Genomic DNA, 22,788 nt, shown 5'->3' with positions numbered 1-22,788 from the left:
ATTATTTTACAGTATTTCCTCCTAAAACTTAACTTTTCCTTTAAAAATCTGGAGGCTATATTACTTATTGCATTTTTAAGTAGCATTGTCTGTGGTATCATTTAGCAAGATGTAGTTTCCTTGCTTCTCTCTTAATTAGATGTAGTTTTGCTTTGTCTGAGTTCATAACTGTTACCCCCGTTGTTTTTTATTGTTTGTTTTTTTTTTTTTTAACTTCAGCTGAAACATGACATTCTGCTCTTGCCCTTTATCTTTACTTTGTATATATCTACCTATTTCAAGTGTGTTTCTTATAAATAAGATACTATAGGATTCTGGATTTTATTGCACTCTACTCTCCACTTCCATTTTATGGACGACTTCTTCCCATTTTCACATTCACACTTTAAGATTACTATCTTTCCCTCCACCTCCTGCTAGCTCTCTCCTTGACTCACCTCTTATTTCCCTGAAAGGCAAGATAGAGTACAGCCAAATGAGTGTGTGATTCCCTCTTTCACCCAATTCCAAAGCAAGTAACACTCAAACATTGCCTGCCACAACTCCATAATCTGTCTTTCCCACTATAAAAGCTTCCCCCCCCCATTTTTTGTGTGATAATTTATTCTACTCCCTTTTTCTATGAATCCCTATTTTAACCCTTGTTATTTTGGGGTATTTTTAAAATTCATCCTATCACTCCTATCTGTGCCTTCTAAGTATATTCCTCTAACTACCCGAATAGTGGCAAGTTTTTAGGAGTTAACAAGTATCATCTTCCCATGTAGCAATACAAATTGTTTAACCTTGTTGAATCATTTATGATTTCTCTTTCCTGTTTACCTTTTTATGTTTGAATTAGAAAATCAAATTTTCTGTTCAATTGTGTTTTCATCAGTAATGCTTAGAAGTCCTCTTTTTCACTAAATATAAGCTATTTCACTATATAGATGATTTTTGGTTGTAATCCTTGTTCCTTTACCCTCCAAAATACTCATTTAGAAAATCTTGTGTGTGTTTTTTGTTTGTTTGTTTTAATGTAAAAGCTGCTAAATCTTGTGTTATCCTGACTATGACTGAATGGTGTATGAACTGTTTCCTTCTGGCTGCCAGAAGTATTTTTCCCATGGTCTGGAAGCTTTGGAATTTGGCTATATTCCTGGGAGTTTTCATTTTTTTAATCTCTTTTTGGTGATCAGTGGGTTCTTTCAATTTCTATTTTATTTTTATGCAGTGTTTCTTAATTTCTTGAGATTTGATGTCTATGCGTTTTTTTTTTTTTTTGTGATCCTGGTTTTCAGGTAGTCTGATAATTCTTAAATTATCTCTTCTCAGTCTGTTTTCCAGATCAACTGTTTTTCATGTTTTCTTCTACTTTTTCATTCCTTTCATTTGATTTTATTGTTTCAATAAAAAGCTCCCAGTTGCCCACTCTATTTCAATAAACTCTTGTAATCTTCCTTTTTTATTTTGCCAATTCTACTTGAGTAGTTTTCTTCAGCTAATTTTGTATTTCTTTTTTTCATGATTCTCTTGCATCATTCTCCTTTCTTTCCCCAGTATTTTTTTCTTCTACCTTTTGTATTTTTAAAATTCTTTTTGAGCTCTTCCAAGTAATTTTTCAGGGTCTGTAATGGATTCACAATTTTCTTTGAGATATCACATGTGGTCATTTTTACACTGTCCTCTTCTGAGTTTGTGTTTTGAACTTACCCGTTACAATAGTAGCTTTCTATAAATTTTTGCTGTTGTTGTTTATTCATTTTCCCAGCCTATTTCTTAACTTTTAATTGTATGTTAAAGTTGGCTCTGCCCCTATAAATGAGGGGACATTGTCCCAAGCTCCAGAGTTTTTGTGCTACTGTTTTCAGAGATAACTCTTGGAATCTATAAGTTTTTAGTTATTTCAAGATAATATGATCAAAGGAAAAGTGTGCTTACTACTCTCCTGATTATGTTCTGTGAGCAACCACAAGTACATTTTTCTATCCACAGCTGTGATTAGGTTCTCTACTACCTGCAGATGCATACTCTTAGTGAGCTAGTCTCCCTCTTCACTCTGGGGCTGTGATTCAAAGTTCTGTACAGGCAATGGAGTAATGTATCCTAAAACCATTGAAACCAGGGCTAGAAAAGTCAGTCCTTCTGACCAGTTGCTTGGTTTCTTTATCATCTGTGGGCTGAGAGTTTCAGATGTTGCTATTACTCATTCAATCACCCCAAGGCCTATGCTGGCTTTCCAGGGTGCTAGACTGTGTTTTACTTCCTTTGGGACAGGTCTTTTCATCCACATGCTAATCAGAGGGAAAATAGAATGTCCCTTCAATTATTAATCTCCATCAAGGCATAAAGGTGATATAACAAATGCAGGGAGTTGACTGAGCTCTTCCAAATTCCTTTCTAAACAACTTTAAAATGTCTTAAGATGAAATTCTGAAACTATAGAACCAATAGAATAATGGAGTGAAAGAGTCTTCTAACAGAAAACTTGGAATTCCAAGAAATGGTTCTTTACTATCAAATTCAAAACTAACCGTGTAACGTTCATATTCCAAAATGCAATACTACTCATTCTCATCTTGATTTCTCTTACTTTACCATTTGCTTATTTAAAAAAAAAACACCCTTACATCTACTGTTAAACCAATTAGTCAAGGGCCAAATCATATAATCCTCTAATAAGCCTTTTCTAACCTGTCACCCAGGTGAAATGTTTTCTTCAACTTCTACTTCACTATAGCACTTTGAATGAAACAAATATATCTTAACTTCCTCAAAAGCAATACCCTTGCCTTATCTATCTTTTTCTATCTCTTTAAATATGACTATTTAAACTTGAACATTTTTTTTAAATTAGGAATCAATATGTATGCATCGTCATTTGAAGCACATTTTAAAACATCTTTTATAACACACTAGATAATTTTTGAACTTTATTTAAAAACCATCTCAATTCAAACATAAAATTATGTCAGACAATTAAGCAAGCACCTGCTAAAGGAAACCATGCTTGTCAAAAGAAAAAAAAAAGCCAAAAAATAGATAAATTAGTAACAATCACATTAAAAATGTTATGAGTTCCCTCACTCAGTGCTTAAGTGTGAGGCAAATAATTTTCTATAAGATATCTTTCAGTTTCAGCATATCTCTTTGCAACTCATTCTGTGTAGTAAAATATTTAATACATTAATAAAGTATTTGTTTAGAGACATTATTTAAAAGAAATTCATTTATTTACATCTATGTCACATTAAAAAATTAAGTATGACAGGTCTGTCTTAAATTTTAAACTACTCAAAGGACATTATTATAATGTGATATGATTTTATAATATGATTCCATAATATGGATGGCAAAAACAGTATCACAAAAAGTTGCTACATGTTTACTTCAATCTGAAGCACCTTAAAGATTCTGAACTGTCAAAAAGCTCATTTTTGAACAAACTAATTGAATTTACTTACATTGTTTTTAGGATCTTTCAAATTGAACATCAAACTTCTATATTTATTCTTATATTTGGCATCAGTATCCCGAAAAAAAGAAAAAAGTTCTTTTTCAATTTTTGTTGCAACTTTGGATGCCCGTTCTTCTGGTATCTTCAAATTTGAATCTGTAAGTCTTAAAACGACAACAACATTTTTTTTAAATTAACCACAGATTAGTCTATCTTCTACAATGCTACTATGACTATATTACCTTTTCATGAGAATGTCTTTGAGTGAATGTTTAACACTTTGTCTAATCTGGTCTGCAGAAGGTTTGGAAGCAGGAGTAGGGGGTGCATGTACATTAGGCAATCCCGTTTTCTCAGTTTTCTTCTTTTTAAACTCTTGCTTATCATGTATACCTTAATTGAAATAAAACGAAGAACTTACTTTAAAATAAAGTCTACATAAAGTTGTTTAAGAAAAATTAATGTTAGGATCTGTATGCTCATTTAAAAAATATAAATTATTAAAAATAAAAAGTCTGAAATACAAGAACTGAATATATATATTTTTCCACCCAAATAATTACTTTCATAAATTTAGTTATACAAATGAGCCAAATAAAAGTTACATAGAAAATACATTCTCAAACACAGGTTAAGTAAGTAAATACTTGAGTTTCTTTTCCCATTATCTTTCTGTTGCACCAGAATACTCAAAGAATTAATAATGAAAAAGTTTTTATTAATTTGCCTGAAGAAGAGGGTCACAATTTGGCAACCATGAAGTACAACCTTATTTTACAGATGAGAAAATTAAGGCCTAAAGCTTAAACAGTTGCTTATAGCCATAAAACTCATTAGTAATCATTAATTTACCTAAGCATCAAACTTCTTGAAAGGCCTAATTCCAAATGCATATATATAGTAGGCAGTATTAATATATGACTTGTTAAAAATTCTATTTTAACTTCTAATTTTTCTTCCTCCCTTTTCCTCCCCCAATCCATTGACGAGAAAAACAATATCCTTAAAAATACAAATAGTCAAAAGCAAAACAAATTCCCACATTAGCTATATCCATGAAGGAGGGGAAAACATGTTTCAATGTATACCCTGAGTCTATCTGCTACTTAGAGGGCAGATAACATGTGTTACCCATGAATTCTTTGGAAATGTGATTGATCACTGAGTTGATCTACGTTCTTGCCATTCTTCTTTTTTCAAAGAGGGTAATCCTTACAATATCACTGTTGTTTTATATGCTGTATTCCTAATTCTATTCAGTACACTTTGCTTAAGTTCATACAAATGTCTTCCCAGATTTTGCTGAAACCATATCCCTTTAACTGTTTACAGAAAAATAGAGAAATGAGAACCTTATCAGAGATTTTTTTTTTTTTTTGGTCAATTTCCTGCTTGTCTTCCAATTTTAGTTTGGTTGTGAAAAAATTATTAATTTTATATAATCAAATTGTCCATTTTATCTCCTGTGACTCTTCTCTACCTCTTAATTGGTCATTAACTCTTTTCTTTAGACATATTTTCTTCCATGCCCCTCTAATTTGCTTCACATGTCAATCACCTTATATCTAAATCATGTATCCATTTGAAGCTTGTCTTGATACATAGTTTGAGATGAAAGTCTACACCTAACTTTGGCTAGACTACCATTTTCCCAATCATTTTTGTTAAGAAGTAAGTTTGTGGTTCAAAGATGGGATCTTTAGGTTCATCCAAAAATGGGTTACTGTAGTCATTTACTTCTGTACATTGTGTATTGATTCAATAAACAACCTATTTTTTACTCAGCAACAAAATTGTTTTGATAACAACTTTATAATATAGTTTGAGAACTGGTAAGGTTAAGTGCTATTCCTCTCCCTTTTTTTTTCATTGATTCTCTTAATATCTTTAATCTTTTGTTCCTCCGGTGAATTTTTTTTTTTCCTAGTTCTAAAAAATAAACTTTCGGAAGCTTGATTAGTAGAACCCTGAAATAAGTAAAGGTGTATAGTACTGCCATTTCTATCACTGGCACAGTCTACCACAATATTTCTCCAATTATTTAGATATGTATTTGAAGAATGTATTTAAATTGTTCTCATAATTTCTATGCATGTCTTGGGCAGGTATACTTTATTCTGTATTATTTTAAATAGAATTTCTGCTAGATTATGTGAGTATTATGTAAAAATACGGATGATTTCAGTTTATTCTATGTTCTGCAACTTTGGTTAAGTTGTTGGATTAATTTTATAATTGACTCATTCTCTAATAAACTATATCATCTACAAATGTAATATTTTAGTTCCTCCAACTGTGTTTATTCCCTTTTAGTGTTTTTAACAGGAATAAGTATATTTTGTCAAAAGCTTTTTCTTCATCTACTGAAATAACCATTTGATTTTTACAAATAGTCAATTATATTACTAAATCAGTCTTGATTGCTGTTATAAATTCAGCCTGATCATAGGCCATAGAGAAACATCATTTTTTTTGTTGTTCGTTTTGACTGCCTAAATTTAAGTATCAAGATCATATTTAAATCATGAGAGAAAAGTGGCAGGACCCTTTCCCTAGCAAATTAATAGTTAAAATGTTTAGTAATATTTGCATAAATCCTAGGTTCTTACCCCTTCATGCCTTTTAGAAAATCATTTATGGCTTGTTCCAATTATTTTTCTAAGATAAGACTATTTTAAGTATTCTGTTTTGTATTGATATGGGAAATTTTAATATATTTGTAAATATATATTATTACATTTAGATTATCAATTTTACTGTGTTAAGAGTTGGGTAAAATAGTCCCTAGTATTTGATATTGTATCTTCTTCATTTGTTATAAATTCACTTATTTTCAGTTTTTGTACTGAAAATTTTATCTTTCTCTTTTTAAAAATCAAATTAATTATTAGTTTGTCTATTTTATCACTTTAAAAAAAACAGCTAGTTTATTAGTTCAATTTTATAATTTTGTTCATCTCTCCTTTCATTTTCAGGATATCTATTTTGGGTTTTACATTTGTTGGATTTTTTTTTACCTGCATGCTTAATTCACTGATCTGCTCTCTCATTTTTAATAAGAATTTAAAAATGTAAAATTTCCCCTTGACTGTTTCTATAATTTATTCTTTGACCTACCTATTCTTCAGGACTATTATTTAGTTTCCAATTAAATCTTTCATATTCTTAAAAGCACTTCTTAAAAAATATAACTTATATTATATCATAGGTGACAAAAATAAGTATTTAATACTTCTGTTTTCTTGCATACATTTGTCAAGGTTGTGTGCCCTAATAATGACCAACTGTCATGCATGGTTGGAAAAGAGATATATTCTTTTCTTGTCCCATTCAACATTCTCCAAGTTTACCATCTCTAACATTTCTAAAATTCCAATCTTCTCCTTAAACTTCTTTTTTGTTTAAGTTTTTTTTAGGACTGAAAGGGATAAGCTGAGGTACCCACTATTATAGTTTTAGTGTCTATTTACTCTTAAAACATTTGGTTGGTTGGTTGTTGTCCTTTGTTCTAACACTATGTTAGAGTTAAGTTATTCGATGTCCAACTATGACTGATCAGGCCTATATGATGAGCTCAGAATGCTCTGCCACAGGTCAGACACAAACAGTCCCTTATGAACATTTGGGGTGGTTTCTCTAATTTTGTTCATCTCATGTTTCTTCTAAATTAATTCATTTCTGTTTTGCACATCATCTTCTCTGATGAGGGCAAGCCACATGGGTAGTCCTGTGCCAGTATCTCCCATGTTACACAATCAATTCTAATGTTCTTAAGAGACATCTCAAAAGGGACTTCTACTGCTTTTTTTGACCACCTTGTAAGTGCTTGCCCCATGTTCTCCATAAAATAATCTTTATGGCAAGTATACATTTGGCATTTGAACAATGTGACCAGCCCTACAAAGATGCGGTCTGCAGCAGTTGGAATGCCTGCAATCTGGTATCTTATCTTGCCAGGTAATTTTAAGAATATTACTAAGACAATTCCAGCATTTAACCATTCCTTTAAAAATTCAGATACTATGCCATATTTTAGTATCATTTCACTGTCCATGGTATCTTTTAACAAAATGGGGTTCCCCCCTTCCTGGTTCTCTCTTTTAATTAAATCAACATCTCTTTTGTTTAAGATTATGACTGCTAGCTCTGACTTTTAACATAATAATATTCAACTAAAGCATAACAGATCATGCTTCAGCCCTTTAATATTGTATAATTTTGCTTCCAGTATTTCTTACCAACAGAACTGGATGGATTCTGGTTCCTACTAGATTCTGTTAACCTCTTTTTTCTCTCCTATCCAATGAGAGCCACTGAATATTTTTTAAATAAATTTTATAAATAAAAAGGGAGTTCAGAAGGAAGCAAAGACAAGAAGGATAATTTTGAAAACAATATATAGAATTATAGTTTTCTAACACTCAAGCATTATGAAGTAGAGATTGATGGTTTCATTTAGAATTCTTCAATAACTTGCTATATATATGGAAATAGTCTTATTTTAGTATTTAATTTTTAATATTATCTTTTAAAAACAGTTAATAGCATAAAATTGAAAGTAAGATATTTATATGGGGATAAGGTAGGGTGTATTAGCCCATTTTGACTTGAAATACAACAAAAACTTAAGTCAACTTTCAATTACTCATGGTAATCAAATAATAAAAGATAATTTCAAATCACAAAGTCTCAAATGTCCAACTATAGAATCATAAAGCATTTTAGACTGAACGAGGAACTCTTTTGAATTAGGGAATAATATTTATTAAGCATCTATTATAAAGCCAGAAATTCCTCCAGATGCAAATACAAAAAAATGAAATAATCCTTATTTGGAATGGGCTTATTAGATCCAAACGCTAAGACAAGGTCATAAGAAATATATAATATCCAATACCTCAACCCCTCCTAAACCTTTTTTTTGTTCTTATCACAACCTCAAGTTCCTCTCTTCTTAAAAATCTAACTTAGAGTTCAACTTTATTTTTCACATTCTTTGCCTTCTTATCCTAACATTGCCTATCTCTTATCAAAAGCCACTCTTGCACAATGCTCACTATATGCTACTTCCATTTCTACTTGCCCCTTGGCTTGACAAAGTACACAAATTGTCTAGGCACACTACAAATTTGTCATCTAATCTCACCAGGGCCATCACTACAGCAATTTTTTCCCAAACTTTCTAACTCCTCCATGGTACTCTTTTAGCCTCCCATAGCTCTTTGATCATATCAGTCATAAACTTTGCCTCTTACTTTCCTGAGGTCACTTGCTGTATTAGTCACAAGGATTTTCTCTATCTAAATCAAAGTTCTGCTTATCAAAATTTATTGCATATCTATAACTGGCAATTTAAAAAAATTCTGTTTTCTGTTAATAAGATATTTTTAATATGAGTAGGAGATTCCTACACACACACACACAAATTCTAGAACAGAATGCTAGAAAGAGAATTAGGGAGATTTCTGGAAAACATAGCAGCCATTTATTTGTATTTGTATTTAACTTCTTGGGGGGCGAAAAACAACTTTATCATACTCCTAGGTAGACAAATTCAAAAATTGAGTGTGGCATTCTTGACTTTTTCCTTTCTTTGTAAGGCTACCTACCCTCAAATTGTTGCCAAGGTCTGATGATTTTATCTTTATATTAATCTCTTAAATAGTTCCTTTTCTCTCTCCTGACACAGGCATCACCTTAACATAGGCCCACATCACAAATATAATTGAATTACTGCAACAGCCTACTAGTTGGTGTGCCTGCCACAAATTACTACCCAAGCCAGAGATGATAAAATGCTATGGGATTCAAAGTATTTCATAGCCCTTTATAGTTTTCTTCTACCTCACCCCACCAATATACTTTGTGATCCAGTAATACTGCCTCTTTGCTATTCCCTAAATAAGACACTTCATCTTCTAACTCTGTATTTTCATTGGCTATTCCTAATACACAGGAGAGTGCTCTCTCCTCACTGCCATATTCTAGCTTTCTTGAAGTTTCAGCTAAAATCCTATCTTTTCCAAGAAGCCTTTCCAAATCTCCTCTAATCATAGTGCCTTCCCTCTGTTGGTTAGTTTCAATTTATCTTGAATATAACTTGTTTCTACAAAGTTGTGTCTCCTCCTTCAAAATGTGAACTCCTTAAAAACAAGGTCTTTTCTTTGTGTTCCCCATAGCTTAACATGGCACATAGGCATTTAATAATTGTTTATTTACTGAGACATGTCAATTACCTCCTTCTGGATACTTTGGAGGTGTTTATGATGCTGTGTTCTCCTAAGTGCTCTTTGTTAGTCTCCTTTGTCAGTTCTCTACCCATGTCATGCCTACCTTGATTGTTCCCAAGGCATTGTAATTCTCCTGAGCTACTTTCTCTTTTTTGTTCTATACTATATTACTTATTTGGTGATCTTATCAACTACCATGGATTCAACTGTCAATTCCTACAGAATGAGAAGTAGCTTTGATTTCAATTAACCACAAAATATGTGGGTATATACACATACAGTTATATAAAATATATCTAATTAAAGGTTTTCCTATAGATGGTGAAGTCCTTCAGAAACAACTATTTACACAACACATTATTCTGATTACATTTATCCTCAAAACTGCAAAGCTTTCTAAAGAGTACTCACAACTTCTCAAAAATCCATTAATCATTTAAGTGTCAAATCACTGGTAAAGGCTGGGAATATAAAGATAAAAATTTTAACAGTCCCAGATATCAATGAGTTTGCATTTAATGGGATAGAAAACATAAAATATACAAACTACAAATCAAATATAATGAAATCTTAGAGATGATTAAATTACTATCAAGAAGAATCAGGAAAATAATCCTGTAATAAGTGGGGTAAGAGCTGAGATTTGAAGTAAACTATAGAAACGAAAGGAGAACATTCCAGAAATGTGGGGGGAAATTATTTTTAAAAAGGATAATCATAAGTAAAAAGATTAATAATAATGAGATAAAAAATGCCTATCATCTATATCAGTAAAGACAATTGGACAATCAATGTAAAGTGTTGATTCATTAGCGTACATATCTTCAACAACTACATATATCCAATGACTAGAATTAAGTAAGAGAAGTTAACTAGATTGAATTGTTTTAATATTATATTGAAATGGAGCTGAGAATCATGGATTAGTAATCTTTGAAAAATTAAAAGTTAAAGGGTACTCAAAAGACAATAGAAAGGGCACATGACATTTCTGAGTAGACTAAAATACATTAACAACAAAAAACTAAAGAAGAAAACTGGTATAATGAATGTCACATGAAATATATATAACCAGAAAAGAAGATGGACCAATCACATAGCTTAAATGAAACAGTCTGTGCTCCACAGACAGATATCCATTCAATGACAAGAGAGCTAGAAGAAAGTACCCAGCATTCTCCATCTTTCAGAACATAAGACTTTTTCCACCAATACTCAGAAGTGACCTTCGACATGAACCTTTTTCCCTCCTTATCCCATACAATCCCATCGTCTAGTGCTTCAGTCACATTACTGTATATACTTGCCCATATCAGGAATTTTTAACTTGGAAGCACATATTCTGATAATATTTCACCATAACTAGTTTCCTCTATAATTCTGCATTTTATGTATTAAAAACATTATTTTGAGTATCACTAGACAGTGATCATGCAAAATCAGAATTGCGAAAAAAGTTCATGACACAAAAGATTATCAAGTCCTATAACATATGAATATGCCTATCCCAACAAAATAGATGTTTTCAGGACAAGAACTATTTAAATTTTATCTTCATATCCTAAGCATCTAGTACATGAAAAAGTTAATAAATGTTTGGTGACTGAATGAAGAACAAATCTTGAGACAAGATACCTAAATGTATCCAATTTCCTTGGCTGTATTATTATTTCACAATAAATGAAGATAAATAAACCATGAGTTAGAGCGATAGAAACTCTTATTTAGGAGGGGAAAAGATTTCTACTATAATAGCTATAGAAATACATTTCTTGTAATGGAAATGTATCGACATTTTTAAAACTAAAAAATTTTCCCAAAGATTCTAGGCAGTAGAATATACCATGAAATATAAATACAACACTGGAATAATTTTTGATAGATTTTGTACCTGATTTTGTGGTCTTTTCACCTGTGCAAAAAACAGTTGTAGACTCTTTTGTAATTTTTTCATTTTTCTCTTCTGAGGATCTCCGGGGCAAAATTGTTTGTCCCATCTTTCGAAGAGGAGCCAGTTGCCATTTTTTTATCTCAGAATCTCTGTATTCTGAAGAATTTTTACCATCACCAGATTCCTGAAAAAATATTTATTTCAATTAATTTAGTTTCATACTATGAAAAATAAACTGAGGGCATCGCAGCATAATGGAATGAGAGACAATGTGGGAATTAGGAAATATCACCTCTAACAGGCAAGTCTCTTAAGACCATAAAGCCATGTAAAGGAAAAGCTGCACTATTAAGAGTAAGTTTATTCAACAGGAGATAACTATACCAATATAAGCAGTTCTAGCCAAAAACGAAAAAAGAATTTAATTTCTGAAAAGAACTACAAAGTGAAAAAGAATGTTAAAATAGCAACTCTTCCCCAAAAAGTTCATGTAGTACAATCAGCTCTCTTTTCTCCAAAAATAGATTTTGCTTTAAAACTTCTCATTTCTTGCACATCCCATACAAAATCAGCTCTTGGGTTTTTACACAATTCGTAAAAGAATAAAAACTATGCAGGATGCTATGAATTAGCCTAGCAATCATGGAAAGCAATTTGAAACCATATCTCTAAAGTCAGACTGTGCACACCCTTTAATTCAACATTATCTTTGCTAGATCTAAAACCCACACAGAGCAGAAATAGAAGAAAAGAAAAAAACAAATTAAAAAAAAAAAACACCCGAACACCACTAGGTGGGTGGCACAGTACCTAGAATACTGAGCTTGTAATCAGGAACATTCAGCTTCCTGAGTTCAAATCTGGCATCAAACACTATCATGTGACACTGGGCAAGCCACTTAATCCTGTTTGCCTCAGTTTTCTTATCTCTAAAACAATGACCTGGAGACAGAAATAAACTAATATCTGTGCCAAGAAAACCCCAAATAATCATGAAGAGTCCACAACAACAAAAAATTTTATAGAGGCAAGGAACTAGAAATTAAAGGGATATCCATAAATTGGAGAATGATTTAAGAGATTAGGAGATATGCCTAACATGCAGAATGAGTAATACATTTTTGGACTCAGACATGGTCTATTTTCATGATTATCCATACTGATTACAAGATTAAAAAAAAAAATCTATAGGAGAAGGGAGAAGAGAAATCCTTATTAATTGGAAAAAATCAAAATAAAAAATTACCTTAAAAAAAAATAACCACCAGGTAGAAAATTCAAACATTTATTCAATAAGGACTTGTCAAACCCCTACTGTAAGTAAAACAATGTACCTGTTATGGGGATCAAAAGGAATAAAAGGCACTAATATAGATAGCTTTCCTAATCCTGTAAGAGATATAGGTAACCTAACAAATTGTATTGTGTATCTCCTTTATAAAAACAAGCAAAAAAAACAAACTGGATTTCTATCAATAGGTAAATAGTTCAAAGGGTTTATATTAATTTAATGGAAAAGTATTTTCCAATAAGAAATGCAAGGAAAATGAGATTTTTATGACTGCAAAAAAATAAATAAAAGCAGCCATCTTCCCACCAAAAAATATACATGCAATGACTACTACAAAAATATAAATGGAAAGAAAACTAAAAGGAAACTAACCTATTGAATAACTTTAAAACAAATGGTGATTCAAATAAATGATGAAAAATACCTTTCAAGACAGCCAGGGAACTGTATACTTATATAGTATATGGCATATATACTAAACATTAAATAAATGCTTAACAGAATGGATAACTGGGGGAAAAAACCTAGTATATGTGGTCATATAGGATCATTTTGATCAGTTTTCGTTTGCTTTTTTTTAATCTATTTAAAAATTTAGGTGGGGAAAAGTGAAATAATTTATGAAGACAAAAGGCATTAATAAAACAAAACAAACATAAACAGGAATCTCATAATTACAAAATAATAGTTAAAAGGTAAACTCACAGATAAAGGAGAAAAAGTGTTCTTAAAATGTAGCCACAAGGATAGAGAGGAAAAAAAAAAAAAGAAAGAAAGAGGGAATTAAAACCAAGAGAGACGAAGGATTTGCTATATTCCAGAAACAAACTCAACTATTTTCCCAGAAGAATGTGGAATTAAGCTGGGAAAATACCATACAGGATCTTCTCTGCCATCACTTAAGGTTTGCCAGTTTGCCATTTTTGTCTCTAGATCCTTTTACAATATTGAGGCAAAGAGAGTTAAGTGTCATACCCAGATCACATTGCTATTAAGAGTCTGAGTGTCTTATCAAGATAAATCGTGTAAACTCAAAACTCATGGCATTATCTACTGTGCCACCTGGCTGTCCATACAATAACACCATAGGAAAAAGACCTAAAAGCAACTTCAGCAAAAAAAAAAAAAAAAAAAAAAATTCGATGATGATGTGGAATAAAATAAAATAAAAGCAGCCATCTTCCCACCAAAAAATATACATGCAATGACTACTACAAAAATATAAATGGAAAGAAAACTAAAAGGAAACTAACCTATTGAATAACTTTAAAACAAATGGTGATTCAAATAAATGATGAAAAATACCTTTCAAGACAGCCAGGGAACTGTATACTTATATAGTATATGGCATATATACTAAACATTAAATAAATGCTTAACAGAATGAATAACTGGGGGAAAAAACCTAGTATATGTGGTCATATAGGATCATTTTGATCAGTTTTCGTTTGCTTTTTTTTAATCTATTTAAAAATTTAGGTGGGGAAAAGTGAAATAATTTATGAAGACAAAAGGCATTAATAAAACAAAACAAACATAAACAGGAATCTCATAATTACAAAATAATAGTTAAAAGGTAAACTCACAGATAAAGGAGAAAAAGTGTTCTTAAAATGTAGCCACAAGGATAGAGAGGAAAAAAAAAAAAAGAAAGAAAGAGGGAATTAAAACCAAGAGAGACGAAGGATTTGCTATATTCCAGAAACAAACTCAACTATTTTCCCAGAAGAATGTGGAATTAAGCTGGGAAAATACCATACAGGATCTTCTCTGCCATCACTTAAGGTTTGCCAGTTTGCCATTTTTGTCTCTAGATCCTTTTACAATATTGAGGCAAAGAGAGTTAAGTGTCATACCCAGATCACATTGCTATTAAGAGTCTGAGTGTCTTATCAAGATAAATCGTGTAAACTCAAAACTCATGGCATTATCTACTGTGCCACCTGGCTGTCCATACAATAACACCATAGGAAAAAGACCTAAAAGCAACTTCAGCAAAAAAAAAAAAAAAAAAAAAATTCGATGATGATGTGGAATAAAATAAAATAAAAGCTTAAGTACTGAACGAGAAAATGGAGGAGGGGATTGCCAGAAATGTTTTGTACAGGATCAAAGAATCCTTTATTCAAGGATCTTTATTCAAGAGAATAAAATATAAAATACAGCATTTTAATAGGCTAAGTAGAGGGAAACAAGTCAAATAGAAACAAGAACGCCAGTAAAAGTACAAAAATTATATAAGTAGAATTTATACCACAGCATAAGGAGGTATAAGGGAAATTAACATTTCTAGAATTATAGATTTAGAAAGTGTCAACTAGTCTAACCCTTACATTCTGGGGATGGGGAAACTAAGAATCAAAGAGGTAGAACAGTTTGCATAAATTCACACAGATATTAAGGTTTGAACTGAAATCCTGACTCCAAATACACTCTCTTTATACTACAGAATCTTATAAGACATAAGCCAAAACACCTCAAGTGCCACTCTTAATGTACAGTGAGAAATATGGATTTGAACTAAGGAGCTAAAATAAGCTTTTGTTGATTCTTGAGAAGGGAAGCATTGTGATTAAAACTGTATTTTCAGATTAACCTGGTCGTGTATGTGTAATCTAGACTAAAGCAGGGAGGAGACTAGAAACAAAACCAGCCATTACAGTAGTATCCTGGTATAAGGGAAAAAATCTAGACTAATTTAAGCTGACGCACAGAGAGAAGAGAGAAAGCCTAGGTGATATGTCAAAAGGACTATGTGTATAATTGTGAGCAGTATTAATGGACTGAAATGAATATAGGTCTTGAACCTCACTGATTTGATGCTCTAACCACACAGAAAGTACATAAAACAGGATAATTCAAAAGCTACATGACTTTTCTTCCCTTTTTTTTAATTATAGAGAAAATTTAACAGTTAAATTAAGTCATATAAAAAAATAGGTAAGCTTAATTTAAAAAATTAATAAAAATTTTCAGGAAATGCTTTTACTCCCCATGTTTTCCCCATCACTAATGTAAAATAAGAGTAGTAATCCCTTGACATTAAAAAAAAGTAGACATTTCTGCAAATATAAAATACCAAAATACCAAAAAAAAAAAAAAAATCTAAGACTGACAGTTTTAATAATTCCACTAGAGAAGCTGAAAAAATAAAATTACTTTTCCTACAGCCACACAGCCAGGAAGTGTTAAATGTCACATTTGAACTCAGGGCTTCCTGACTTCAGGACGGTGATCTATCCACTGCACCAACTAGCTGCCCCCAAAATAAATGTTATTGAAAAAAATTATTTTTCAATGAAACTTAAAATAATCTTACCCGTCTTAAAATTTTGACTTTGTGCTTTATTGTATCATCTACGTGCTTGTTTTTTTCATTTGTAAGTGCTTGCTTTGATAAACCAAATTTCTCACAATCCATTGCTTTATCTTCTCTGTGAACTTCAATTTTAGCTTGGTTTTCCAAAATTTCTGAATCAACAGGTTCACTCTTTTTATCTTCTTCAGCACAACATTTCACACATACATATTCTTTGTCTTCTTCTCCCATTTGCTGGGCTTGTGAAAGGCTTAACCCTACACAATCTCCATGAAACCAGTCATCACATCTTCCACAGCCAACCATAAACCTGAAGAAAAAAAAAATCTTCCATTAATAGAGTTTTAAATTTACTCTTAAATGAATTTACAAACCGTTTCAAAATGTTACTCAAAAAATTTATTTCCATTACATTTTGCATACTATCTCAAAATTCCTTACAATGCAATGCTCGTTACTCAAGTTGTCAGTATACACAATTTTTTTCTCATTTTAGAGAAATATAAAACTTAAAAATCAAACTTGTAAACAAGAAGCCTACAAAGAAGTCATAATAGAAGATCAATTAAAACATTAACATTGTCCCTATATAAGTGTATGTGTATAATTCACTGACATGACTAACTCACACAAAGGCATCCAAAGATTCTGGTTTCCAGACCTAAACTTAGGCACTCGTCAAACTTTAGGACAATCAACTTCACAATTATTGAGCCCACAGATCACTTCAAAAAGGTAGGAAGTTGGAAGGAGTGAAAATTCCATGATAAGTATCAAATTATTATGATTATAACTTATGTTTTTGAAGCAGTAACAAGTCAATTTTAAATACTTATGATTTATTTTTAAATTATTTTGGCTTTAAAAAATGGTGCCCTTTTCCTACTTCTGAAGGCCTGGAAAAAAAAAAAAAACTGTTCCTTCATCAAGGCTCAGTGTCAGAAAAAGTTGAATTCACTTAATAATCCACACTAGTCTCTCATTATCTATTTAATGAATTATATCTCAAAATAACCCCAAAACTAATGGATTAAGCAAATTAAAATAATTTATTAAGTAGAATATTTTTGGTTTTTTAGATTTGAAAATAAAATCTTTGTAGGTTTATACATAATTGCTAATAATTTTTATTTTGCATTATAGAAAATTTATGCAGATTTTTTTCCCTTAGACCAGTAGTTAATTAGGGAAGCTGTCACATGATAGTTTTAGTCATATTCATTATGGGCCTATAATTATGCCTCTGAAATTCTCTTTGAACCTAAAGGCAAGCACTATGTTATCAAATTGCTTATTCCCTCCAAAACTTCTTTTAAATAGCTTACTAACTAGCATAAAATCTTAAATCAAGGATGCACTAGATCCTAGGAAACTTTTCTGCTTCTAGTAAACTAGACTTGGAAGTCAAGTGTACTTTAAAATGTTATATATTCCTTCATCTGCCAAAAGTTTCCTTCTACAATCCTGAATGCACTATCACTATCATCCTTATTATTCGAAAAATAATCCAACCAAAACCAAAATATACCTTTAAAATTTATCAATATCTTGAAAAAGATGTATATTCAGGTGAATTTATTCTCACTTATGTAACAGTTTATGTTGAATGGTATTTTCACAAATTAAAGACATTTCCATAACTTGTTGCAATATCTCATCTTGAGTCTTCAGCTTATCTTCAATGTTCTCATTTGTAAACAAAGCGTGATACTCTATACAAATTAAAATTCCTTGAGATTCAAATCAAAAAGTGCAATCAGAAACTAAAAAAATTTCCCTATATAAATTTTAGAGCATAATCCAAAGCACTGACTTTTCAAAAATACTAGTAAATAGATTCTAGTATCTCAGTTATTTTATCTACAACAGTATTTTGGTTTTTTAGGCCACCAAAAAAAAAATCAAGCCAAGTAGCTTTTTTTTTAAATTAAAGTATGTTTTCTACCTTCAATACAGTGCCAAAAGAATTCTCACAATTTTTTAAAGATGGATTTCTTAAAATTCTTTAAAGCAATAAATTTTTGAAAAGGATTCATGAAGGTGGCTTTTCTTTTTTCAAATGATAAACCTATAACTAATTCATTAGTTGATCAAAAAGATAAAATCTTTTTCCTGTCAAAGGAAACTTGGCAGTTTCAACTGTCCTTAGTTCAAAAATTAATGTCTAAAAAGATGTCATTCCCCCCCCCAAAAAAAAAAAAAAATCCCTTAGAATCCACATATTTGGATATGATTCAAGTTCTTTGATTCGTGGACAAGATTTCTATGCTTTTCAAAATGGTTTTCAATGTAGATTATGGAAAAGAAACCCAATTGAATGTCAATGTTTCAGAAAGGTCCTGGGATCCCGGATCTTCCATGTAACAACAAGCAAGTTAATTTATCTTCCAGGGGCCTATTTATATGTAGTAAATTGTGTGGATTAGATTACTTCCAGTCCTTTTATGATAAAAATCCTTTAATCTGTACTTAAAGATTCCATGATTTCATTGCTATGGGTATATATTCTCTACTAGTTTAGATCACAACTCTAACCTTAGAAGGTGGTTGCTTAAATAGCTGTGGGTGAAAATCTTCATTTATGGTCAAGCCCCTGTTAATAATTTAGCGAAAATAATCCTTGATTAGGTCTTGTACTTAAAAACCTTTTATTCTCCTTATTAGGACCTACCACAAATATACTCTGCTGACATATCCTTTGAGAATCCAGTCATTCCCATAGCATGAAGAGGACTTGAGTGATCCATTGTGTGCTTAGTTTGAATAAGCCTTCATAACTAGGCAATTTATAAGTTTGTCTTCCAGAATACTTCAGTTCTAGTTTATTTTGAAAATATTGCAAACTTGTATTTAAATAAAATAAGGATCTAGTGATATCAATAGGAGCACCTAGTTAACTTTAGATTATGTGTAATAAAGGACAGTGAGTTAGAGAACTGGAGAAATTAAGACTAGCATTCTTATAAGTACTTCTAAATGTATGAGGAATTAAAGTGAAGCACATTATTCACTAACCTTAAAACTAAAATGGCAAACTGGATCCCAAATTTAGGCCATGAATGTAGGTATAGATTAGCAATTAAAATTTAATACAAATTCATTATTGGGATAAAATAAAAATTCAAAGGGGAAAAAGAGTATTAAGTCCAAAAGCAATTTCTTTAGTGTTTTTCATTTTTTTCTTTTCATTGAAAATTTATGTAAGGGGCCCATATTCACTCACCTCCATCACTCCAACCCCCCCCAAATTCTTATGGTTTCAATCATCCCTCAAATCTATTCTTAAAGAGTAAATAGCAATGAATGAAATTGTTTAAAAAGGTAGCAAGAAAAACAATGAAAGAAACATAGTCCATATGAAAATTATTCTTATGTGTTGTAGAATAAGATTCTATCTCCAAGTCAATTAAAAAGCCTGGTTTACATGTATATTTTTCACTCTACTATAAGTTTAAAATGTGTACACAAAAGATAAAGTAATGGTATACAAGGCCATTTCAAACCAAATTAAGAATTTGAATCTTAGCTTTGCTTTTTGAAATTAACTTCTTATATTACAAAGAATCAAATAAAAATTCACATTTCTTCAAAGTCCTGGATTTGAGGAGTGATGGGAGGAATAAATTTATCATTATGTTGTCATCAAGTTCTTTTATGTTCCAACTTTTTTTTGAAGGGAAAGAAGCAAGAGAAGTGGAGAGAAGCACCTAGGATCATCATTCTAACAATGGTGCAAGTTTCACATTACAAGTTATGTCCAAGTTTAATATTAACATTGTTTTTTAGTCCTTCTAATGCCAAATAATGCCAAATTTAGTGATATTCCAGTGTAATCATTATTATATTCTGAACTATCTGAATTCAATTTTATAAGATAGTAATTTTAATGTATAATGTTCAATTTTATAGAAGAAAACAAAGCTTCCTTATTTTTGAAGTTACTGAGCAACTCTCTAGAGAAAAATTAACTTAAGACTCTAAAAAGTAATTCTGGAAGTAATCAGAAGCACCTGATTAATACCAAGTTTGTCTTTTAGGTCTTAAAAAGTCTCAATTTGAAGAACTGGTTTTCCTGTTGATTTTCATAATATGACCTGAACTGTCTAAAGTAATCTCTGGATTTTATCTAATGTTCATCTTCTGCAGAAGGGTCAAGAAATTGATGGCAAATCATGGATAAAAATTTCTAAAAAAACAGAGGAAGAATAGGAACTAAATACAGTAAAACCTCTTTCTTCCTAAACAGGCAATGATTTGTTTTAAAGATTCATGGATTACTCTAAACAAATTTGATTTTAAAATTATCTAAATTTTGCAAGATGAAAATATAAGTACAAATAAAAAACTAGAAAAATGTTAACATTTCAAAATAACCATATTTCATGGTGTGCAAATTATGTTATTTCACTCCTGTTAAATGACAAATACACAATTTGGTCAAGCCTACTTCACTCTTAAAAAACAAAATGTAAAAATAGTTAAAATCAAATTTAAAAAAAATCTGCTTGGGACCATTCTTCAAAAATGGTTAACTGGTACAAATTCACAATCCCTTTTTTGTTTAACTACAATTAGATAAAATTTATCTCTAGAAGGTAGCTACCCACCACTGCTAATGTAGGCAAAATGTTTCACATAAGCCATTCAACAGAACAAGGAATGGTAAGAAAGATTTGCCCAAATTCAATGGCTTAGATATCAATCAGAAGGGCAAGATTTATATTGCACTAAAACTGCATTTTGATAAGTAAACTGATTATATGCCAAGTAAATAAATCAAAAGTTGATTTCTTGTGTAATCACAAAATATTAATCATGGTTTTTTTAAATTAAAACCTAATGTTTGAAATGTCCTTCCAAACTAAGGTCTTAGCTAACTTCTATAAATATTCATCACACTGACAAAGTCTGTAAGTTCTTTTTCACCTTTTCTAAGTCAATTTTAGCACAGAGGAAATGGGAATTTGGTAATCCCATTGTGTATTTAGTTTTATTCAGTTCAACAAAATAACGAAAGAATAAAGAAGTTCATTTTAGATGTCATGACTATAGATTTTTCAAAAGCAAAATTATAATGCTTAGATGCAAAATGCTAAAAACCAAAAGCCAAAAACAAAAATAATGGAAATGATGATGACCTATTAAAAAAAATTACACAAATACATTTATACTTACCATACTGTGGTAAGGTTTTATTTAAGAAACTCAAAATAGTATAACATTTCTAATACTCCATTCTCTGGGCAACTTTGAGGAGTTATTTTGGAGAATATTTTTTCCCTCAGACAAGAAGTTGAACGGGACTTTTAAAAGACCTTTCCAATTCTAAAGTTCTATAATAATAAAAAATTTAAACAGTTTATCTTGTTACCCAGATATTTCAGTTCTATTTGCTTGTGGCTCTATTTGGGGTTTTCTTGACAAAAGATTCTGGAGTGGTTTGCCATCTCCTTCTCCAGCTCATTTCACAGATGAAGGAGATAAAGGAGGCAAACAGTTTTAAGAAATAGGAAGTATCTGAGACCAGATTTGAACTCAGAAAGATAAGTTTTCCTGACACTAGGCCCAGTATACTATTCAGTGTGCCACCTAAGTATCCATTAACTTGTTTGCTATTATAATAAAATAAACTAGATGTGTATCAGTCTTTATAGGAATCAAATTTGCCATAGTTTTCTATCAAGAGTTTCATTATACTAAGTTTCCTTTTAGGGAAAAAGTTATGTACTGTTTAAAAGCAAAGCCTCACAAATAAAAAGACCCCAAACAACTTGAGAAAAATGAACAAATTTTCAATATTCTGGTATCACAAAACGAAGGTCTCTTTCCCATATAGTAAAAAGTAAAAATACTATGTCTTTAACATCCACGTCACTGAATCCTAACTCTAAAAAAGGTTTACATCATGTTATTTGTGAAAACTAACTACATTAATTTCAAAGAACAGGATTACATAGAAGACTCAGAATAGTTTCCTAGCCAAAATATATAGCAATTTTCTACAATGTGGTATTTGTCTTAGTGTTGCTGGGATCTCCAAACTGCAACATGAAATGATGAATATAATTTTCTTTCAACTTCATCCCTATCTTTGTTCTTTAAAAAAAAAAAAAAGGTATTATTAAAGGGACAATTCTAGAAAACTACAGAGTTCTGAATTCTAAGGACATAAGAGTATCAGTAGTGTCTTAAAAGTTCCAAGAATTTACAAGAACACTTAAAATACTGGATTCAAATAAAAAGTACACATTTGCCTTACTTCACGTTACAAAGAAAATTAAGGTGACAATGAAAAGGTTGTCAAAACAGTTTTTAAGCTGCCAGGGTAATTCAAATTTTATTATAAAATTCAAATTTGGTGTTTATAAAACATGACAATTGTCCTAGGGAATGGTTATGTTTCACTTTACACAAACACTTTTTAACGATACATAATGTGTTGAATTTCCATTACATACTTTACTTTTTTGACTAGTGATTTTTTGAGCCAACTAAAACAAAAATATATGTTAATGATGCCAAAAGTTGTATCATTCATATGGAGTGTCTTAAATTTGAATTTTCAGATATCTAGAAACTTAAAAAAAATTTCCTAAGTGTTTATAAACAAAACATTTATAC

The 22,788-nt window shown here is 31.0% G+C and overlaps 1 protein-coding gene across 2 annotated transcripts in view; it reads right to left on the bottom strand.

Annotated features, from left to right (window-relative positions):
- Window positions 1-22,788, bottom strand: part of PHF3 (PHD finger protein 3) — a 104,327-nt gene that overhangs the window by 24,844 nt on the left and 56,695 nt on the right. For both annotated transcript variants that reach the window (XM_051997208.1, XM_051997209.1), the window contains 4 exons: window positions 16,168-16,477; window positions 11,558-11,741; window positions 3,679-3,829; window positions 3,444-3,600 (listed from right to left, as the gene is read on the bottom strand). In XM_051997208.1, the coding sequence (XP_051853168.1) occupies window positions 3,444-3,600; window positions 3,679-3,829; window positions 11,558-11,741; window positions 16,168-16,477 (802 nt within the window). The remainder of the gene's footprint in view (window positions 1-3,443; window positions 3,601-3,678; window positions 3,830-11,557; window positions 11,742-16,167; window positions 16,478-22,788) is intronic.

Source organism: Antechinus flavipes, chromosome 4, assembly GCF_016432865.1.
Source record: "Antechinus flavipes isolate AdamAnt ecotype Samford, QLD, Australia chromosome 4, AdamAnt_v2, whole genome shotgun sequence".
In the NCBI taxonomy this organism is placed as follows: domain Eukaryota; kingdom Metazoa; phylum Chordata; class Mammalia; order Dasyuromorphia; family Dasyuridae; genus Antechinus; species Antechinus flavipes.
Note: the sequence above shows the minus strand (reverse complement) of the source record. Positions and strands in the feature narration are given on the sequence as shown.